At 41.8% G+C, this 22,907-nt stretch overlaps 2 protein-coding genes across 7 annotated transcripts in view; both read left to right on the top strand.

Annotated features, from left to right (window-relative positions):
• Window positions 1-11,633, top strand: part of LOC110486912 (mitochondrial Rho GTPase 1-A) — a 33,996-nt gene extending 22,363 nt beyond the window's left edge. Inside the window, exons 19-20 of one of the 5 annotated variants that reach the window (XR_016486055.1) lie at window positions 6,562-7,619; window positions 10,342-11,633. Coding sequence is in view for 4 of the 5 variants with exons in the window: in XM_090197231.1 (XP_090053357.1) it covers window positions 7,488-7,619; window positions 10,342-10,459 (250 nt within the window). In the remaining variant the exon portion in view is untranslated. Of the gene's footprint in view, window positions 1-6,067; window positions 6,180-6,561; window positions 7,620-10,341 lie in introns of those variants that run through there. The other 4 variants (XM_090197231.1, XM_090197234.1, XM_090197233.1 and 1 more) reach the window with 4 other exon arrangements.
• Window positions 11,634-12,066: 433 nt separating this feature from the next.
• LOC110485248 (uncharacterized) lies at window positions 12,067-18,903 on the top strand. Of its 2 annotated transcripts, none has more exons than XM_036939004.2 (10): window positions 12,067-12,224; window positions 12,840-12,917; window positions 13,024-13,056; window positions 13,278-13,364; window positions 13,941-14,038; window positions 14,614-14,903; window positions 15,652-15,780; window positions 15,993-16,088; window positions 16,207-16,281; window positions 16,897-18,903. In XM_036939004.2, the coding sequence occupies exons 1-10, from the start codon at window positions 12,162-12,164 to the stop codon at window positions 17,037-17,039; spliced, it is 1,092 nt and encodes a 363-aa protein (XP_036794899.2). In that variant the 5' UTR covers window positions 12,067-12,161; the 3' UTR covers window positions 17,040-18,903. The 2 variants fall into 2 exon arrangements, with proteins under 2 accessions (XP_036794899.2, XP_021411981.3); XM_021556306.3 differs by having other exon boundaries at window positions 16,894-18,903.
• The last annotated feature ends 4,004 nt before the right edge of the window (window positions 18,904-22,907 follow it).

Below are 22,907 nucleotides of genomic sequence, written 5' to 3'. Positions count from 1 at the left end.
GAAGTTACATACACCTTAGCCAAATACATTTAAACTCAGTTTTTCACAATTCCTGACATTTAATCCTAGTAAAAATTCCATGTCTTAGGTCAGTTAGGATCACCACTTTATTAAGAATGTGAAATGTCAGAATAATAGTAGAGAGAATTATTTATTTCAGCTTTCTTTCATCACATTTCTTTCATCACATTCATCACACATTTCTTTCATCACATTCCCAGTGGGTCAGAAGTTTACATACACTCAAATAGTATTTGGTAGCATTACCTTTTAAATTCTTTAACTTGGGTCAAACGTTTCGGGTATCCTTCCACAAGCTTCCCAAAATAAGTTGGGTGAATTTTGGCCCATTCCTCCTGACAGAGCTGGTGTAACTGAGTCAGCTTTGTAGGCCTCTTTGCTCGCACACACTTTTTCTATGGGATTGAGGTCAGGGCTTTGTGATGGCCACTCCAATACCTTGACTTTGTTGTCCTTAAGCCATTTTGTCATATCTTTGGAACTATGTTTGGGGTCATTGTTCATTTGGAAGACCCATTTGCGACCAAGCTTTAACTTCCTGGCTGATGTCTTGAGATGTTGCTTCAATATATCCACATAATTTTCCTTCCTCATGATGCTATCTATTTTGTGAAGGGTCCCTCCTGCAGCAAAGCACCCCCACAACATGATGCTGCCACCCTCGTGCTTCACGGTTGGGATGGTGTTCTTCGGCTTGCAAGCCTCCCCCTTTTTCCTCCAAACATAGCGATGGTCAATATGGCCAAACAGTTCCATTTTTGTTTCATCAGACCAGAGGACATTTCTCCAAAAAGTACAATCTTTGTCCCCATGTGCAGTTGCAAACCGTAGGCTGGCTTTTTTATGGCGGTTTTGGAGCAGTGGCTTCTTCCTTGCTGAGCGGCCTTTCAGGTTATGTTGATATAGGACTCGTTTTACTGTGGATACTTTTGTACCTGTTTCCTCCAGCATCTTCACAAGGCCCTTTGCTGTTCTGGGATTGATTTGCACTTTTCGTACCAAAGTACGTTCATCTCTAGGAGACAGAATACGTCTCCTTCCTGAGCGGTATGATGGCTGCGTGGTCCCATGGTGTTTATACTGGCGTACTATTGTTTGCACAGATGAACGTGGTACATTCAGGCTTTTGGAAATTGCTCCCAAGGGTGAACCAGACTTGTGGAGGTCTGCCATTTTTTTTCTGAGGTCTTGGCTGATTTCTTTTGATTTTCCCATGGTGTCAAACAAAGAGGCACTGAGTTTGAAGGTAGGCCTTGAAATACATCCACAGGTACACCTCCAATTGACTCAAATTATGTCAATTAGCCTATCAGAAGCTTGTAAAGCCATGACATCATTTTCTGGAATTTTCCAAGCTGTTTAAAGGCACAGTCAACTTAGTGCATGTAAACTTCTGACCCACTGGAGTTGTGATACAGTGAATTATAAGTGAAATAATCTGTATGTAAACAATTGTTGGAAAAATGTCTTGTGTCATGCACAAAGTAGATGTCCTAACCGACTTGTCAAAACTATAGTTTGTTAACAAGGAACTTGTGGAGTGGTTGAAAAATGAGTTTTAATGACTCCAACCTAAGTGTATGTAAACTTCCGACTTCAACTGTGTGTGTGTGTGTGTGTAGCAGTGGTGGTGCGCCGCGGCAACAGTTTAGCAGTGGTGGTGCGCCGCGGCAACAGTTTAGCAGTGGTGGTGCGCCGCGGCAACAGTTTAGCAGTGGTGGTGCGCCGCGGCAACAGTTTTGCAGTGGTGGTGCGCCGCGGCAACAGTTTTGCAGTGGTGGTGCGCCGCGGCAACAGTTTTGCAGTGGTGGTGCGCCGCGGCAACAGTTTAGTGGTGGTGCGCCGCGGCAACAGTTTAGCAGTGGTGGTGCGCCGCGGCAACAGTTTTGCAGTGGTGGTGCGCCGCGGCAACAGTTTAGCAGTGGTGGTGCGCCGCGGCAACAGTTTTGCAGTGGTGGTGGTGCGCCGCGGCAACAGTTTAGCAGTGGTGGTGCGCCGCGGCAACAGTTTTGCAGTGGTGGTGGTGCGCCGCGGCAACAGTTTAGTGGTGGTGGTGCGCCGCGGCAACAGTTTAGCAGTGGTGGTGCGCCGCGGCAACAGTTTAGCAGTGGTGGTGCGCCGCGGCAACAGTTTTGCAGTGGTGGTGCGCCGCGGCAACAGTTTAGCAGTGGTGGTGCGCCGCGGCAACAGTTTTGCAGTGGTGGTGCGCCGCGGCAACAGTTTAGTGGTGGTGCGCCGCGGCAACAGTTTAGTGGTGGTGCGCCGCGGCAACAGTTTTGCAGTGGTGGTGCGCCGCGGCAACAGTTTAGCAGTGGTGGTGCGCCGCGGCAACAGTTTAGCAGTGGTGGTGCGCCGCGGCAACAGTTTTGCAGTGGTGGTGCGCCGCGGCTAAATAAATACTGGGGAAACACTGTAGGTAGTGACACTGTAGGTAGCTAACTAAGGTAGTGATCCAAAAATAAAGGAACTCAGTCCGGCTTTAAACTTACTCTTGAAAGTTGTAACAGTAGAATGCACAAGGTACATTTTCAATATTGGGTAGGTCATCATCAGTTCCTCTTGTCATGTTAGTCATTGCATAACTTAGAGCTATTTATAACTTGTCAGAAATATCCAGATCAACTAGCCCATGTCAGATGTGTTTTTATTTAGGTTTTTTTTGCCCATAGATATTGTTCAATTTTTTTGCCACTCAAATATCACAGAAATATACATTAGACATGGCAAAATGTTTAGAATTGCAAGAACATTTGCTTTAAAACTGCAAAATGTTCTTTGAACACTATGACAATTTTTTTAGAATTGCAGGAAATAAGCTTTAAACTTGCAAAATTCTCTCCACCAACAAGAGAGGTGTGAACAGTTTGTGTCATGAACAGTGCTTGTGCCCTTAGAAATAGACATGATGTTGGAAGGGGCCCAGAGTAAAAAAGTTTGGGAACCCCTGGGCGACGGTATAGGTCAGCTGTAAGGTAACATAATACTATAGGTCTACTGTAAGGTAACAGAATACTATAGGTATGCTGTAAGGTAACAGAATACTATAGGTCAGCTGTAAGGTAACATAATACTATAGGTCAGCTGTAAGGTAACATAATACTATAGGTCTACTGTAAGGTATCATAATACTATAGGTCTACTGTAAGGTAACAGAATACTATAGGTATGCTGTAAGGTAACAGAATACTATAGGTATGCTGTAAGGTAACAGAATACTATAGGTCTACTGTAAGGTAACATAATACTATAGGTCTACTGTAAGGTAACATAATAGTATAGGTCTACTGTAAGGTAACAGAATACTATAGGTCTACTGTAAGGTAACAGAATACTATAGGTATGCTGTAAGGTAACATAATAGTATAGGTCTACTGTAAGGTAACAGAATACTATAGGTATGCTGTAAGGTAACATAATAGTATAGGTCTACTGTAAGGTAACAGAATACTATAAGTATGCTGTAAGGTAACATAATAGTATAGGTCTACTGTAAGGTAACAGAATACTATAGGTCTACTGTAAGGTAACATAATACTATAGGTCTACTGTAAGGTAACATAATACTATAGGTCAGCTGTAAGGTAACATAATACAATAGGTCAGCTGTAAGGTAACATAATACTATAGGTATGCTGTAAGGTAACATAATAGTATAGGTCTACTGTAAGGTAACAGAATACTATAGGTATGCTGTAAGGTAACATAATAGTATAGGTCTACTGTAAGGTAACAGAATACTATAAGTATGCTGTAAGGTAACATAATAGTATAGGTCTACTGTAAGGTAACAGAATACTATAGGTCTACTGTAAGGTAACATAATACTATAGGTCTACTGTAAGGTAACATAATACTATAGGTCAGCTGTAAGGTAACATAATACAATAGGTCAGCTGTAAGGTAACATAATACTATAGGTCTACTGTAAGGAAACATAATACAATAGGTCTACTGTAAGGTAACATAATAGTATAGGTCTACTGTAAGGTAACATAATACTATAGGTATGCTGTAAGGTAACATAATAGTATAGGTCTGCTGTAAGGTAACATAATACTATAGGTATGCTGTAAGGTAACATAATACTATAGGTCTACTGTAAGGTAACATAATACTATAGGTCTACTGTAAGGTAACATAATACTATAGGTATGCTGTAAGGTAACATAATAGTATAGGTCTACTGTAAGGTAACATAATACTATAGGTCTACTGTAAGGTAACATAATAGTATAGGTCTACTGTAAGGTAACATAATACTATAGGTCTACTGTAAGGTAACAGAATACTATAGGTATGCTGTAAGGTAACAGAATACTATAGGTCTACTGTAAGGTAACATAATACAATAGGTATGCTGTAAGGTAACAGAATACTATAGGTATGCTGTAAGGTAACATAATAGTATAGGTCTACTGTAAGGTAACATAATACTATAGGTATGCTGTAAGGTAACATAATAGTATAGGTCTACTGTAAGGTAACATAATACTATAGGTCTACTGTAAGGTAACATAATAGTATAGGTCTACTGTAAGGTAACATAATACTATAGGTCTACTGTAAGGTAACAGAATACTATAGGTATGCTGTAAGGTAACAGAATACTATAGGTCTACTGTAAGGTAACATAATACAATAGGTATGCTGTAAGGTAATAGAATACTATAGGTATGCTGTAAGGTAACATAATACTATAGGTCTACTGTAAGGTAACAGAATACTATAGGTATGCTGTAAGGTAACAGAATACTATAGGTCTACTGTAAGGTAACATAATACTATAGGTCAGCTGTAAGGTAACAGAATACTATAGGTCTACTGTAAGGTAACATAATACTATAGGTCAGCTGTAAGGTAACATAATACTATAGGTCTACTGTAAGGTAACATAATACTATAGGTCTACTGTAAGGTAACATAATACTATAGGTCAGCTGTAAGGTAACATAATACTATAGGTCTACTGTAAGGTAACATAATACTATAGGTCAGCTGTAAGGTAACATAATACTATAGGTCTACTGTAAGGTAACATAATACTATAGGTCTACTGTAAGGTAACATATACTATAGGTCTGCTGTAAGGTAACACTGCACCATCATCTAACACCTGTGGTGCTAGCCAGGGAGGTAACCGTGTGTTGTGGTCGACCCCACCGTGTGGTTGTTGCTTTCCGTTTGAGCCAGTCTGACCTGAAGATGCATGTGTGCAGTCTGTTGGCGATGGGTTGTGGGTAGATTACCCTCCTGTAGCAACACGGTGCAGTCTATCATCAAGTAACTAATGCATGGATTTTTAAGATATAAAAAATGTCGAAGTTATTGGCAAGTCATTGATCTTTGGAGAGTTGAGCATACAAGTGGATGTTGAAGCCAACTTGGCCATTTCGTTTAAGAATGGTGTTTCTATCATGTTAAGTGGATATGCAAACCGTAAATCTGTACTAAAGACTACTTTACATAGTGAGTGAGGGAGAAACGTCACCTTGCAGATCTTTCTGTTTTGGTTACATTTCGCCCCACTGAAGCTGTTGGTGAAACTGAAAGCCTCATAGAAGTCAGCTTGGGTTGACTGGCTGGTTATTCTCCTCTTCACGAAAGTAGATGTTAATATTGGCTTCAAATGGCATTTTCTAAATGTCTATCTTTTTTAGTTGACCGTTTCCACCGCCAGAGATGTGCATGGTTTGATTTCTATGATGATTTCAGTTTGATTGGTTGTTGAGTGATTCTCACTTCTTAAGTTTACACCCACAAGATACAGTTAGTCTATATAAGGTCCTATGTTAGGCCCTAAATTCATTCTCAAACGTGGCACATACTGCAGCCCTAGTGTTATCACAACCTAATTCATCTACACAGTTTATAAGACTATCTTCTTTACAATCCTGCTTCTCTTGTGGTTGAAACTTTATTTTTTTACTAACAAAAACATTTTAATTTGTATAACAACAAATGTTTTTCTTCCACAAAGTGATTTTACACTGTATGGATCACATGTAATTTCATTGTGTTGTCGTGTTGTCTTGTTTTCATCCTATAGGTGTTCATACACACGTTTTTGGCTGCCCCTCTTTCTGTTACTGTTGCATGTGTTTACTTCTTGTTAGTTGCATGCACCTGTCTGTCTGGTCTGTCTGTCTGTCTCGACGCTGTCTGTCTCGACGCTGTCTGTCTCGACGCTGTCTGTCTCGACGCTGTCTGTCTCGACGCTGTCTGTCTGTCTGTCTCGACGCTGTCTGTCTGTCTCGACGCTGTCTGTCTGTCTCGACGCTGTTTGTCTGTCTGTCTCGACGCTGTCTGTCTGTCTCTGCAATTCCAGTACTCGGGGGCCTGACTGGTGTCACACTTTTCTCCATCCCTAGCAAACACAGCTGATTGAAACTAATTGCATTGTAAACTGAAGATCATGATTATGTGATTATTGGAGTCGGGTGTGTTAGCTGGGACTGGGGAAAAAGTGTCCCAACAATCAGACCCCGGGGACTGGAGTTGCCCAGGCCTGGTCTAGACGCTGTCTGTCTCATCTTCCAATAGGCTTGCCTTGGTCTTCAGCTCACCACTGCCCCCCTATGGACGGCTATGCATAGGCTCCACTCAAATCAGCAGTCTGTTTTGAGCATTGGGAAGTATGGGAACTAGCCTAGTGCTTGGGGTTTGAGTGCGTGTGGTTTATGATGTGCAGGGTTTGGATGGCTTGTGGTGGCTCACCATTGAAGGGTTGACATTTCATTGTGCTTGTATATGCTTGTACAATAGAGTGTGTGTTGTGTGAGAGTGTAGATTACTGTATGTATTGCTATGGTTTGGGAGGGTTACAATGGTTCCTAGTAAGTTTACAATGGCTTCTGGGGACCCAGGCATGCCTGTTATAACACTATTGTGTTACATGCTAACTCCTTTGTCAATGCCTGTTTAACCAGAAATGGCATGCCACTAATACAGAAGTTATTGAAGGCGGTCACACCACATTGACTAGCTGAGATACTATAGTATTTAACACCTAATTGGTTTGAATCTTCGCTGTTTTTGGTTTACCTCAGATATATATATATATATATATATATATATATATAATATATATATATATAATATATATATATACACATCTCATGTAATGACTCAAAGTAGCCTATTTCAACAAATTCAGAGAATAAACTGAATGTAAAGTATTTTCTAACCCTGTATCTTCATCAATCTTATGATTGAAGCCTGTCTTTTATTTGGCTGGCATTTTGCCAACTCAGCCACCGCATTGGACAAGACTTTTTAGCTGCAAGGTGTGGTGTGTGTGACCAGGTGTGGTGTGTGTGACCAGGTGTGGTGTGTGACCAGGTGTGTTGTGTGACCAGGTGTGGTGTGCTGTGGGGTGAGTTCTGCGGTGTTGTCATGTCCCGTTGTGTGTGGGGTTGGCGTTGAACTGCCCTACTGTGTGCACGTGTGTGTGTGTGTGTGTACACAAGGTTACATGATGTTGGAGCCTATCTGTTGGCTGACGAGGAGTGCAGTCTGATCCAGCAGGTTCACGCCATCAGTAATGTAGAGGAGTCTATCTACATGGAGTCTTCTGTCCAGCCCTATGGGCCCCAGGCCAGGTAAAACACAGCATGGAGTCTTCTGTCTAGTCCTATGGGCCCCAGGCCAGGTAAAACACTGCATGGAGGCTTCTGTCTAGTCCTATGGGCCCCAGGCCAGGTAAAACACAGCATGGAGGCTTCTGTCTAGTCCTATGGGCCCCAGGCCAGGTAAAACACAGCATGGAGTCTTCTGTCCAGCCCTATGGGCCCCAGACCTGGTAAAACACAGCATGGAGTCTTCTGTCTAGTCCTATGGGCCCCAGGCCAGGTAAAACACAGCATGGAGTCTTCTGTCTAGTCCTATGGGCCCCAGGCCAGGTAAAACACAGCATGGAGTCTTCTGTCCAGCCCTATGGGCCCCAGGCCAGGTAAAACACAGCATGGAGTCTTCTGTCCAGCCCTATGGGCCCCAGGCCAGGTAAAACACAGCATGGAGTCTTCTGTCTAGTCCTATGGGCCCCAGGCCAGGTAAAACACAGCATGGAGTCTTCTGTCTAGTCTTATGGGCCCCAGGCCAGGTAAAAACACAGCATGGAGTCTTCTGTCCAGCCCTATGGGCCCCAGGCCAGGTAAAACACAGCATGGAGTCTTCTGTCTAGTCTTATGGGCCCCAGGCCAGGTAAAACACAGCATGGAGTCTTCTGTCCAGCCCTATGGGCCCCAGGCCAGGTAAAACACAGCATGGAGTCTTCTGTCTAGTCTTATGGGCCCCAGGCCAGGTAAAACACAGCATGGAGTCTTCTGTCTAGTCTTATGGGCCCCAGGCCAGGTAAAACACAGCATGGAGTCTTCTGTCTAGTCTTATGGGCCCCAGGCCAGGTAAAACACAGCATCTGACAAACTGGGAGCTAAGGGACAGCTGTTTGTTACTGGCTGGGTAGATGCAGGTATGGTGGACGTTGATGTGGCAACGGCAAGCACTGTTGGGGGAGGAGATTGCTGTAGCCTCCCTTATTATATGAAGAGGAGATTATAATGAAGGCTACAGACATAACGAGCTACATCTAAGTACTTTGGCCTCAACCTTTAATAAACACCAGCCTTTGATCTGTTTTCACCCAGTGTACCTGATGGAACTCACTGACTACCTTCTTAATGGGCATCTATCATTACTTTTGAAGGTCAATGTCTTAGTCCTACAAATAGCTGGTTGGTCTGGTTTGTGTGTGGCTGCTTGCTTAATAAGCTTTGTTGTGCAGTATGCTGGTGGGAGGAAGGTATTTATCTTCCTCTGAGGTACATGTCATGGTTAAGCAGGATGGCAGTTGTCTATCTAATGGACTCTTCCTGCTAAACCTGCTTGAATGGGTTAGGGTTTCTGCTGCTGTGTCAGATATCACTGTGAAGATTAATGGGTTGTTGAGCTGTGTATGAGTGTGTGTGTGTGAGAGAGAGTGTGTGTGTGTGAGAGGGAGAGAATGTGAGTGTGAACACGAGATTGTGTGTTTGGCAATTTATAAGTTAGAGCTTTCTGCTAACCTCTGCACTTCAGAAATTCCTCTCGCTTCTAGAGCCTCTCCTTCTCCTTCTCCCCCTCCCCTCTCCTCCTCCCCCTCCCCTCTCAGCCTCCTGTCTTCCCTCCATGTTGTTGTCTCATACTGTTGGTACTGTATGTTATAGCCAGGGTTGTGCTCAGTGGACCTAGAAACTGAGGCACTATATTCAATCAGTACAGTCAAAATGCTTGTTCATTTCCACCTCGTGTACCTATTGAATGTGACCCGGACTTAGAGCTTTTGTCTTGTTTCTGTTTCCCAAGCAGAACCTCCTCCGCATCCCTCACTCTTTCTGTCCATAGCCAATACTTTCCTCGCCTTTGAGGTTTCACCCAATAAATAGGAGTTATTGTCAGATTGACCAAACAAATCTAATGTTCCAGTAACAGCCACTCACATGTTAGTGTACTGCTCGCATCACAGACTTAGCCTGGTTAAACTAGCCTGAACGCTGAACTCCCCATTCTAGGGAAGTGAAACAATGGTGTGCGCAGCGTTCAGTCTGGTTTAACCAGGCTATCACAGACTAGCTCATTTTCAGAAGACCGTTTAACTAGGCTGTCTTCTGAAAATGAGCTAGTATATCCTGTTTAACCAGGCTATCACAGACTAGCTCATTTTCAGAAGACCGTTTAACTAGGCTGTCTTCTGAAAATGAGCTAGTATAGCCTGTTTAACCAGGCTATCACAGACTAGCTCATTTTCAGAAGACTGTTTAACTAGGCTGTCTTCTGAAAATGAGCTAGTATATCCTGTTTAACCAGGCTATCACAGACTAGCTCATTTTCAGAAGACTATTTAACTAGGCTGTCTTCTGAAAATGAGCTAGTATATCCTGTTTAACCAGGCTATCACAGACTAGCTCATTTTCAGAAGACTGTTTAACTAGGCTGTCTTCTGAAAATGAGCTAGTATATCCTGTTTAACCAGGCTATCACAGACTAGCTCATTTTCAGAAGACTGTTTAACTAGGCTGTCTTCTGAAAATGAGCTAGTATATCCTGTTTAACCAGGCTATCACAGACTAGCTCATTTTCAGAAGACAGTATATCATGTAAAGAGGTTGTATTGGTACTACAACATTGGTACTATCGAACAGTTGGACTGTACCTCTGTTTTTGTAGAGATTTGTTTAGGAAGCTCAGAGAACATAACTTTGGTTTGTAATTTGTCAACATGTCCTCATGTGATTTGGAAACGAGGCTGTATTGTTGTATTCATTTCTTTATCCCCCCACTTCTCAGGCACATGGCTCAGGCAGACCTGAAGAGCTCTACGTTTTGGCTAAGGGCAAGCGTGGGGGCAACTGTGTTTGCTGTCCTGGGCTTCGCTATGTACAGAGCTATCCTCAAACAACGATGATCAAGACAGACACAGGATGCATGAGATGACCCTTGACCCGCCCCCCACCGCCTAGTCTCTGCCCTTTGACCCCTCACCCCCTCCCTCCAACATCCCACAGTCCTCTGCTCCCCTTCCCCCAAAAAGAGACAACTACTGAATGAAATGGAACTTCCAGCCCCTCTGAACCAGCCCTGATCCCACATCCACCCTACCGGAGAAGGAACAAACCGGAGAAACCATAGATTGATTTTATATATTTGAAACAGAGAAAAAAACTTGTCATCAACTGTTTTTTGTTTTTCTTTGGGGGGAACAAAATGTCACCACAAACTCACATTGTTTTTTGAACACCATCTAATCAATCTACTGGAGGCATTCTGGTATCGTGTGATCTGGTCTAGTCTTGGGCTATTTTCTTCTCCAGGTCAGACAGTAGTAGTTGCTGGTTGTTTTTAAATCTGTGTAGAACCCGGCCTTTTTTCTCAGGTCAGTATTATAGCTAGCTGGTTTGACCCCCAGAGCCCAGGAGAAAGCAAAGAAGGCAGCCGCATACAACTCACTACAAAAGGGACTGAAAATATTTGTTTATAGATGTGTGTGTATATATAAATATATATATTTGCTCGGGTACTTAGAGAAATACCCAACTAGATTACGGCGTGAACAAAGCTTGCCAGGATCAAAGCATTCAGTTCTGTAACACCTCAACAGTGAGCCTACAGGAGGAGCTGCAAAGTCAAAGCCATTTGTAACGTTGAAAAGGTCATGGGTTTCGTGCACGCGTTTCAATTGCTATTAATTTATTAACCTGTTTTATTTGGTTTATCAGTTTGGAATGGTTTGTTCAGCATTGCATGAAACAGACGCACTTCAAGAGGATAATGCGTTCATTTCCCATGTGTTTTTGTATATCTAGTATTATCAAAGCCGTTATTAAAAATGACATCCATCATTCACTTACTCTGAAAGACAAAAGACTACAACATTATCATGACTGCTTCTTCCTCAACTTGTTTTATTTGTATTTTTCATATTATGATTCTATTGGTCTGTTCCACTGTTATGCCTCCAGGTTACACTATGTTATTAACAGCCATGCAGTGCACCTCTGACTCCCTCCTTGGACCATGGACGGAACTGTTTATTCTCATTGACTTTTCCAACATTTACAATAAAGAACTGTGTGATCTGATACAGGTGTCTGCAATGTGATTTGATACATTCATATAACATACACATTATCCCCCCTCAAACTATTCCCTATCTTTTAGCAGTGTCAGAACAGTGTGTAAATGTTGGAGTCATCTGATTTCTTCAAATCCACCATACTTACATTTTCATTGTACAACATGTCACGAAGTGTAGCCTGCTTTTACTAACATTGAATCCTTTGAAGAATAATGTTCTCTTCATTGAGCTCAAAATTCTCAGTGGACAAACACCTGAAATGTGGGTACGTATAATGGCTAGGCAGGCGCGTATAGTTCACCACACACAGTCAACGTCAACTTGACCTTAATATCCCATACGTTTCTATACCGAGTGACTGAAGACAAACATGGGGACAAACAAGCATTTTGTGGGTCAGAATGGAGAAGTGTGCAGGTGATGAAGCCAGTGATATCCCAGTTCTCAGTGAAAGGGGGAAGTCACACATCGACTAGTGATACTGAACAAGAACTAATAACAGGATTTAGTATAAGTGTTAACTTCTGAAACGATGTCAACGGAGAGGCAACAGCTGCTTTTCGAGGGCTTCCTGAAGAAAAGGAAAGATACAATGGTAAGACAAACATGTAGAAAAAATTGTCACATTAACAGCTCAATTACTGGACTCAGTTTACTTGGTAGTTGTTGGGGAATTGTTAGATTACTGCACTGTCTGAACTAGAAGCACAAGCATTTCGCTACACTCAAATTAACACCTGCTAGCCACGTGTATGTGACCAATAACATTTGATTTGATGTGTTGATGAATACTTACAAGTGATCACTTTTCCAATATTTTTGTCAACTGCTTTCTATATATGCCAATATATTCCATACTACTGTGTTTTACTCTGTTATTGCCAGTCAGTCATGGTTTGTATCCAGAATCAAGTCTTCACTATCTGGAGGGACACTGAGTCTGGAGGGACACTGAGTCTGGAGGGACAATGAGTCTGTAGGGACACTGAGTCTGGAGGGACACTGAGTCTGGAGGGACACTGAGTCTGTGTTTTACTCTGTTATTGCCAGTCAGTCATGGTTTGTATCCAGAATCAAGTCTTCACTATCTGGAGGGACACTGAGTCTGGAGGGACACTGAGTCTGTAGGGACACTGAGTCTGTAGGGACACTGAGTCTGGAGGGACACTGAGTCTGGAGGGACACTGAGTCTGTGTTTTTTCTCTTTTAGAAAATGAAGTGGTCAACCTATTGGTTCAGGCTCCAAAACACAACATTATTCTTCTACACTAAGAAACATGGGAGTGCTGTGAGTATCAGCTGTGAGAAGTCCTTCAATGTTTTCAGGGGAAGTTGAATGTTATTTACACTGTTCAAAGTAGTAATAGTCTTCTGATCTTCTCTGTCCCCCACAGTCACACCTAAGAGGCCTGTACTACATCTACACTGTAAGTCAAACTGATTTGATTTGATTTGGTCTGAACGCCTTCCTGGTCCTTCTAGCCGGACAGACAGGAACAATTGTCCTGGACTTTGTTCTACTTTCCCTTGTGTTCAATGAACATTACCCATTATTCCATATGCCCTAGTTACAGCTGCTTAATAGTATACTATTTACAAGTATGTATAGCACTTTATGTCTGAAATAGAAGTGTTGTTGTTGGGTCAGGTGCAGTCTGTGCGTGAGATCCAGAGGGAGAAGCGTAAGCACTACGTGTTTGAAATCACCATGAAGAATGGGAAGAGGAAAGTACTGGTGAGTCACACAGACAGCTCCACTCCCACTTCAGGTATACAGAACCGTGTGGTGTGGGCTGTGCAGGCTGCCCTGTTGTTTCTGGATGTGGTCTGTTACTAGTGTCATTACAGAACCGTGTGGGCGCCGATGCCTGTGTAGGTTTAACATGTGGTTTCAGGATGTGGTCTGTTACTGTCACTTCATACTCACTGATGGGAATTTTCCAAATGAAAGTACCAGGTGAAGAAGCTGTCCATTGTTCAGAAAGATGAATTCAACTGTGTTAAAATATTTTATCAGCTGTTTACATTTGAGTCATTTAGCAGACACTCTTATCCAGAGCAATTAGGGTTATAGGTGCTTCACACCTAGATGTTGGACCTAGTCATCTTGGGGAATAGAACCAGAGACCTTTTGGTTATTAACCCAACACTCTTAACCACTAGGCTAACTAGTACCCAGCTGTGTTCTACAGTACTTGGATTGCTTAAAGTCATTTAACACTTCCTCTAACAACTAAGGATGATCTTTTTAACTCAGACTGTAACAATGTACTAAATGCATCCCTGCTACCCCCTGACCATGTGTCTGCAGTCTGCAGAGACAGGGGATCTGAGGAGGGAGTGGATTGGCCAGCTGTGGAGGGCCATGCATCTCTCAGGCCCAGGGGGTACAGACCCAGGCTGCATACGGTAACAGAAAGCTCAGGATTATTGAGACACTACTGCACTGTTTGTCATTACATTACACTAGTAATTTATCAGGAGCTCATACCTAGAACGACTTCCAAAAGGTTCATTCAAATTAGGCTAAATAACCTATGAGCATCGTAAGTCAAACCTTAAAAAATAACTGTTTGTAACAATCACAGTGCTAGAATAGATGAAATCTGTGCAGGTGTATTTGAAGCCTGAAACTACTATATAGATATGGGAGGATTTGCTATGCAGACAGCACAGGAGGTTGGTGCCACCTTCATTGTGGAGGACGGGCTCGTGGTAATGGCCGGAGTGGAATTTGTGGAATGGTATCAAACACATGGTTTGCGTTCCAGCCATTATTATGAGCCGTCCTTCCCTCAGCAGCCTCCAGTGGCAGACAGAGCCTATGCAACAGCTGTCTAAGATAATGCTTTATGTATTCCTGGTCAGCATTTGAGTGCCTTGGAATGCATTATCTGCAAAAATGTTGGTTTAATAAAATATAGTGGGGAACAGTTTTATTTCTGTCCATTTGAGTGTTGCCTGTCCATCTGTTTTGTCTCCAGACAGCAGGATGTGAGGTCTGATGACCTGAAGGCCAGAGGTCGCTTCAGCACCTATAACAGCTCAGAATGTGACAGCATGATGGAACCACTGGGGGTTCATCGACCCCTCTATGCACCCCTCAACCCCTCCACCCCTGACCAAGACCTAAACCAGGGACACAGGATTACCCAGTGCCTCTCTGGCCCCCTCACCCCTGACCAAAATCTGGGGCACAGGGCTACCCTCTCTCTCTCCCTCACTGATGAGCCCAGTAATGAGGAAGCCATATACCAGAACACCATCTCACATTGTAAGTAGAGCATCAATCCTCTGTAAACTCAGCAAACTTAAGTGGAAATGTGTTTGTTTTTTCATTCACATTTGCTGTGCCAAGCAGTTGGAGGGAATCAATGGTTTGGTTGTCTAGTGGAAAGAGGAAATGGGCACGTTGTGGCATTTAATGCTTTGGTGGTGAGGTGGGGAGTGTTACAGGAATTAAATTCCTCTATGTTTTAATACCCAATTAAAATTAAACACTCTGTCAATTCATAAGAATTTGTAAGACCCTTATTTGTATAAAATGGACAGAGACCAGTCTTTGAAATCAACCAGCTGTGTTTATTCTCGAGAGTACTGCCCATGATACATTTTATCACAGGTTATAAACTGAAAATGACATCAGCGTTTTCTAAACTGTTCCGTCTCTTCTTGACACTGGTACAAAGGCTGTATAGTTCTCAAGCCTTCCCACATCGTCTAGAGCCAAGGTCAGCCTGTGTAGATAAGCATTCTAGCCAGTCTGGCGATATAGTTCATTCATTTCTACCAATGAACAGACAGTCGTTGTTCTTATTCTTGATTATATTTACACACATTATATTCAGTACTAGGATTAAAAGAACATTCATACATATACAGTAACATAATAGTATTCTGATTAGTCAGTCCTGATTGAAATGTATACATAATTAGTCATTATTGATCAAATTCCCTTAACAGGGAGCCAAGCTGTATCTTCAGCTCTGAAATATGGCAACATCTTTTCACTGTAATTTCAGATGGAGAGGAGGATGAAGACAGTGTCCATAGATTTAGAAGGAGATGTGAGGAGGAGAGAGATGAAGAAGAGGAGGAAGAGTGTAAGGAGGAAGAGGATCAGTATGACATTCTACCAGCCCCCCGGAACTGTGAGTACTACCCTCATGGTCACATCAGTGTGTTGTTATATGTCATAAATCAATAAATTATCCATCATAAATGTCATAAATTCTTCCATTATGGAGACCACTGTATAGGATATAAAATACAAGTAGATATCATCATATTACATGATAATGACTTATGTTAATGGTCTGTGTTTGATAAATGACCAAAAACCTACCTGCCATTTCCTCTGTAGCTGAGTATCACATCAACCAATCAGATGAAGACTTGACTGATGGAGAGGACCTCTATGACTTCCCACTGTCCAATAGGAGGGCAAGTGACCGCCATGGTGAGATTATGAAAATGTTTATTTTTCAATTGATTGGGTTTTAAATTAATTCAATATTTTTCATTTGTTTACCAGCAAATTAAAGTGTATTTGGGTTTATTTTCATGTTCTATCTCAGATTATAGCGAGATGACAGAGAGCATCTATGACGTCCCCAGTTCCCTAATGAGGAAAATGTCTGAACACACACTTGGTGAGTATGACAGCAGCGTTCTAGTTCTAATTCCCTTTTCATACATTTCTGTTTTCTGCTAATTTTATAGACACACAAATATAAGGGCCCTTTCAATCTATATCCTTGAATAGCACGGTGTAAAGGTCATTTACCATTTTAGTTTCTATTTATCCTTTATTTAACCAGGCAAGTCAGTTAAGAACAAATTCTTATTTACAATGACGGTCTACCCCGGCCAAACCCGGACGACGCTTGGCTAATTGTGCACCGCCCTATGGGACTCCCAATCACGGCCAGATGTGATACAGCCTGGATTCAAACCAGGGACTTCAGTGACGCCTCTTGCACTGAGATGCAGTGCCTTAGACAGTTGAGCCGACATATGCAGTCTCCGCTAAGAAAGAAACATTGCCTTTAAATGTAAATCACGCTGTGAGGCTGAACTCCCGCGATACGGATTGAATAGATCCCTAACATATCCTGAGAATGGTATACTTTTATTTAAAGGAATGTGTAGAACCAGAAGTAAAGTAGCCACTATTCCCCCCCTATCTACCCCATGAAAATCCTAACCAGACTCATCATCAGTATTAACAAAAACACACACGTCTTTATCCCTCACTCTCATAGCAGAGCCTTACCCTGGAGGTGAGATACTGGTGGAGGACAGGGGCCTCCTGGATGACATGATGGCCAGTCTGGGTGGAGGGACGGTGGGCTGGATAACAGGTGCTTCTACTGTGGAGACCTACGGGCTGGCTCGTCATGGCTCTTAGGACTGGTATATAGTATAGACTCTGGATAATATAGACTGAATGAGTTTTCCTCATTCAAATTGTTCTATAAAGCTTGACGCATTCTGTTAGAGATTTAAATATGTTTACATTTTATGAAAAAAAAATCTCATTTGTCATGATATTCTATTCTATTGACTTCTCTTTTAATACAATCTACTGTCAAGGAAATACCATATTAAATAACTAACTTTATACTGTCAAAGTGTTCCACTTAGTATATAATGTCAGGAGAGAGGTACTATAGTATTCAGGCAGACCCTATCCTTCTTTTTTAGAAGGTAGATCAGATTTAATACTGCAGATACATTGTGGCATCATTTCCAATCACACATGTATATTTTTTGTAAATATATAGAGTATATATTATTTAAATATATTTTGCTTCTTTATTATTTTCCCCTAACCCTACCACCACTCCCTTAATTGGAGTAAACAAATTAAATTGATTTTACTTCTTTATTATGTTCCCCTAACCCAACAATACTTAGGCTTCCACTTCCAGGTTATACATCCTACATACATTTAATGGAAAATGTATTTTACATTAGTTATCTTCTGTTTGTTTTTAGTCCCAGCCTTCAGCTACCATCAACCCCTCCCATCTACAGTGAGGGGAAAAAAGTATTTGATCCCCTGCTGATTTTGTACGTTTGCCCACTGACAAAGAAATGACCAGTCTATGTTTTGCAGAGGGGTCAAATACTTATTTCCCTCATTAAAATGCAAATCAATTTATAACATTTTTGACATGCATTTTTGTGGATTTTTTTGTTGTTATTCTGTCTCTCACTGTTCAAATAAACCTACCATTAAAATTATAGACGGATCATTTCTTTGTCAGTGGGCAAACGTACAAAATCAGCAGGGGAGCAAAAACTTTTTTCCCTCACTGTATCTTTGAAGACCATCCCATTTAGATTTTTTGATTTCACCTTTATTTAACCAGGTAGGCTAGTTGAGAACAAGTTCTCATTTGCAGCTGTGACTTGGCCAAGATAAAGCAAAGCAGTTCGACACATACAACAACACAGTGTTACACATGGAGTAAAACAAACATACAATCAATAATACAGTAATACAATACATTTCTGGCTGCCATATATTTTTCAACTGTGCTGTGATTTTTCATAAAAGTTCTGAACCATTCTATACTCATAGTTTCTACAGATTGTAAATTAAAGATAAACACCTTTGCTAAGAGTATTATTATACTATTGATCGATTGACTATGACTTTTTAAATCACCCAGCAGAGCTATTTGCAAAGTTGGTTCCAAGTAAATTTGGCAATTTTTCGTCCATTTCTGAACCTGCGACCAAAAACAAGTTACATATGGACAGTACCAAAACAAATGATCCAAATATTCTGTCTCTTTGCAACAAAATCTGCAAAGCTGGGATGGTTGTAGCCCCATATATATAACATTCTATTGGTTGCAAGAATGTTATAGAATATTTTAAATGGAAAAACTCCGGCTGTGTTTTTTGGTCCTTAAATGAAACTGGTATAGTTTGTTATTTATCACAATTTTCTTTAGAAAAATGTTGGTATTTAATGCAGGGCCGACAGACAAGTTCCTTACCTTCTCCCCTTTCCACTTGCCTCCGCCATTTTTGCGGTAATGCTGCAATCAGTTGGTTGTAATTTTGGATAGAGCAGACATTTCCATATATTTTTTGTTAACTGCATGTATGAAATAACTCCACCAGTCCTATTTCTGATATAATTTACAAAGATTATACTGTCTTTTTTTTAATCAATTAGTATATTTGAGTTTAACCATAGTATTTGTTCTAATATTTGTTCTGTCTTTTCTGGTGGATTAAACTGAAATTGCAACCAGCTTTCTATTGCTTGCTTTAAAAATAGACATATTTTGGAGATTATTTAATTTTCAAATATCTGAAAGTGAGAGGTTGTAATCTGGATGAAGGTAAAAAGGCCATTCTTGAACACGGGGTGATTCACTCTTACTAATCTCCTAGAGCAGGTATTCTACTAGAGCAGGTATTCTACTAGAGCAGGTATTCTCCTAGAGCAGGTATTCTACTAGAGCAGGTATTCTACTAGAGCAGGTATTCTCCTAGAGCAGGTATTCTACTAGAGCAGGTATTCTACTAGAGCAAGTATTCTACTAGAGCAGGTATTCTACTAGAGCAGGTATTCTCAAACTGGGGTACTACGCGCAATGCCGTCGCCAAATAAAAATGTGATTCACATAATTTTGTAAAACATTTTGTTTATCATAATTACTATTTTTTTTAATTTTTTTTTATTCACATTTTCAAACAGTCCATTTAGTAAGGCCCACGTCCATAGAGACACATACCACCAGTTACTACCATCAGTACGACACCTGCATCTGTCGACGACACAAGTTGTTCTGCTTCTACGAGCACATCCAATGCCAGCATCAGTAATTCTACCTTTGTTGTTAGCCCAGCTTGCATGGACACTGACAGTTGTGAATCTGATGCAGCCGAATAGCTACTGCCCCTTATCCGGGAAAACACAGAACAACAGACAGGGACGTTGGATCATCGAAGAGGCGCAAATATGATGAGAACTACGTTGTTTTGGGGTTCACTTATATTGGGAGTAGTGCCTTTCCTCAGCCACAGTGTGTTATATGTGTAAAAGTACTATCTCACAACTCGATGAAACCTTCACTCTTGCACAGACATTTAGAAACAAAACATGCCAATTTGAAAAAGAAGGAATTTTTTGTCTGAGAATTAAGACAGATACCATTAATAAGAAGGGGCTAAAATAGTCTTATATGGTGAGCTACCGAGTGGCTAGGACAGGCAAGACCCATACTATTGTGGAGGACTTAATGGGACAATGCTGGGTGGAAAAACTATACATACAATGTCTTCATCAAACAACACTGTTTCACGACGCATCAGTGACATGGCAGATGTTTTGAAACAATTACTGCTTCGCATACAAGCCATTGAATTACATGCGTTACAGCTGGATGAGTCAACAGACGTGGCGGGCCTGGCACAGCTCCTGGTATATGTCCGTTACGTTTATGGGGAGTCAATTAAGGAAGACATCCTCTTCTGCAAACCACTGGAAACAAGGACAACAGGAGAGGATATGTTTAAAGTATTGGACAGCTTTGTGACATCAAATGCAGTTTGGTGGTCAAGATGTGTTGGTATCTGTACTGATGGTGCAAAAGCCATGACAGGGAGACATAGTGGAGTGGTAACGCGCGTGCAAGCAGTTGCTCCCAACGCCACTTGGGTACACTGCAGCATCCACCGAGAGGCTCTTGCTGCCAAGGGAATTAAATAAAGGTGAAATAAATAAAATAAAATAAAATGCCTGACAGCTTGAAAGACGTTTTGGATACTACAGTGAAACTGGTTAACTTTGTTAAAGCAAGGCCCCTGAACTCTCGTGTATTTTCTGCATTATGGCAGCGACCATGTAACGTTTTTACAACATAGAAGTCTACTGGATATCAAGGGGCAAAGTATTTTTTATTTTTTTTAATAGAGAGATGAGCTTAAAGTTTTCTTTACTGACCATTTTAATTTGTCTGACCGCTTGCATGATGACGAGTTTCTCACACGACTGACCACCTGCATGATGACGAGTTTCTCACACGACTGACCACCTGCATGATGACGAGTTTCTCACACGACTGACCACCTGCATGATGACGAGTTTCTCACACGACTGACCACCTGCATGATGACGAGTTTCTCACACGACTGGCCAATCTGGGTGATGTTTTTTCCTGCCTGAATGATCTGAATCTAAGATTACAACTATATTCAATGTGTGAGGCTATAATTAAGAAGTTGGAGCTCTTCTCTGTCTGCATTAACATGGACAACACACAGGTCTTTCCATCATTGCATGATTTTTTGTGTGCAAATGAACTCAAGCTTACGGACAATGTCAAATGTGATATTGCGAAGCACCTGAGTGAGTTGGATGTGCAATTACACAGGTACTTTCCCGAAACAGATGACACAAACTACTGGACTCGTTATCCCTTTCATTGCCCTGCCTCCCGTCCACTTAACGATATCTGAACAAGAGAGCCTCATCAAATTGTAACAAGCAGTTCTGTGAAAATGTAATTTTAATCAGAAGCCACTGGCAGATTTCTGGACTGGGCTGTGCTCAGAGTATCCTGCTTTGGCAAATCGTGCTGTTAAGACACTGATGCCCTTTTCAACCACGTACCTATGTGAGAGTGGATTCTCGGCCCTCACTAGCATGACAACTAAATACAGGCACAGACTCTGTGTGGAAAATTATTTAAGACTGAGACTCTCTCCAATACAACCCAACATTGCAGAGTTATGTGCATCCTTTCAAGCACACCCTTCTCATTAACCTGTGGTGAGTTATTCACAATTTTCGATGAACAAATAAGGTTTTATATGTAAGATGGTTAAATAAAGAGCAAAATTATTGATTATTATTATTTGTTCTCTGGTCCTATAAGAGTTATTTGTCACTTCCCACAAGCCGGGTTGTGACAAAAACTCACACTCATTCTTATCCTTAATAAATGTTTTGTATAGTGTGTGTGTGTGTGGCAGGCTTACAATGATGGCTAAAAAGTGCGCTGACCCTGGTGCTAGAGGGGGTACAGCTGACCCTGGTGCTAGAGGGGGTACAGCTGACCCTGGTGCTAGAGGGGGTACAGCTGACCCTGGTGCTAGAGGGGATACAGCTGACCCTGGTGCTAGAGGGGGTACAGCTGACCCTGGTGCTAGAGGGGGTACGCAGCTGGAGGTTGAATGTGTGAAGGGGTGATTTTTTGTGTGCAAATGAACTCAAGCTTACGGACAATGTCAAATGTGATATTGCGAAGCACCTGAGTGAGTTGGATGTGCAATTACACAGGTACTTTCCCGAAACAGATGACACAAACTACTGGACTCGTTATCCCTTTCATTGCCCTGCCTCCCGTCCACTTAACGATATCTGAACAAGAGAGCCACATCAAATTGTAACAAGCAGTTCTGTGAAAATGTAATTTTAATCAGAAGCCACTGGCAGATTTCTGGACTGGGCTGTGCTCAGAGTATCCTGCTTTGGCAAATCGTGCTGTTAAGACACTGATGCCCTTTTCAACCACGTACCTATGTGAGAGTGGATTCTCGGCCCTCACTAGCATGACAACTAAATACAGGCACAGACTCTGTGTGGAAAATTATTTAAGACTGAGACTCTCTCCAATACAACCCAACATTGCAGAGTTATGTGCATCCTTTCAAGCACACCCTTCTCATTAACCTGTGGTGAGTTATTCACAATTTTCGATGAACAAATAAGGTTTTATATGTAAGATGGTTAAATAAAGAGCAAAATTATTGATTATTATTATTTGTTCTCTGGTCCTATAAGAGTTATTTGTCACTTCCCACAAGCCGGGTTGTGACAAAAACTCACACTCATTCTTATCCTTAATAAATGTTTTGTATAGTGTGTGTGTGTGTGTGGCAGGCTTACAATGATGGCTAAAAAGTGCGCTGACCCTGGTGCTAGAGGGGGCACAGCTGACCCTGGTGCTAGAGGGGGTACAGCTGACCCTGGTGCTAGAGGGGGTACAGCTGACCCTGGTGCTAGAGGGGATACAGCTGACCCTGGTGCTAGAGGGGGTACAGCTGACCCTGGTGCTAGAGGGGGTACGCAGCTGGAGGTTGAATGTGTGAAGGGGTGATTTTTTGTGTGCAAATGAACTCAAGCTTACGGACAATGTCAAATGTGATATTGCGAAGCACCTGAGTGAGTTGGATGTGCAATTACACAGGTACTTTCCCGAAACAGATGACACAAACTACTGGACTCGTTATCCCTTTCATTGCCCTG

The sequence above is a fragment of the Oncorhynchus mykiss genome, chromosome 13 (assembly GCF_057628025.1).
Source record: "Oncorhynchus mykiss isolate SJ-2025 chromosome 13, ASM5762802v1, whole genome shotgun sequence".
Classification (NCBI taxonomy): domain Eukaryota; kingdom Metazoa; phylum Chordata; class Actinopteri; order Salmoniformes; family Salmonidae; genus Oncorhynchus; species Oncorhynchus mykiss.
The sequence above is the reverse complement of the archived record's forward strand: the minus strand, read 5'-3'. Positions and strand labels throughout refer to the sequence as shown.

What these genes read in the sequence shown, in the direction of transcription:
- LOC110485248 (XM_021556306.3), top strand. Translation starts at nt 12,162, where the DNA reads ATGTCAACGGAGAGGCAACAGCTGCTTTTCGAGGGCTTCCTGAAGAAA. An exon ending in ACAGACCCAGGCTGCATACG is followed by an intron (nt 14,039 to 14,613) that starts GTAACAGAAAGC and finishes TTTTGTCTCCAG; the next exon opens with ACAGCAGGATGTGAGGTCTG. An exon ending in CCAGAACACCATCTCACATT is followed by an intron (nt 14,904 to 15,651) that starts GTAAGTAGAGCA and finishes CTGTAATTTCAG; the next exon opens with ATGGAGAGGAGGATGAAGAC.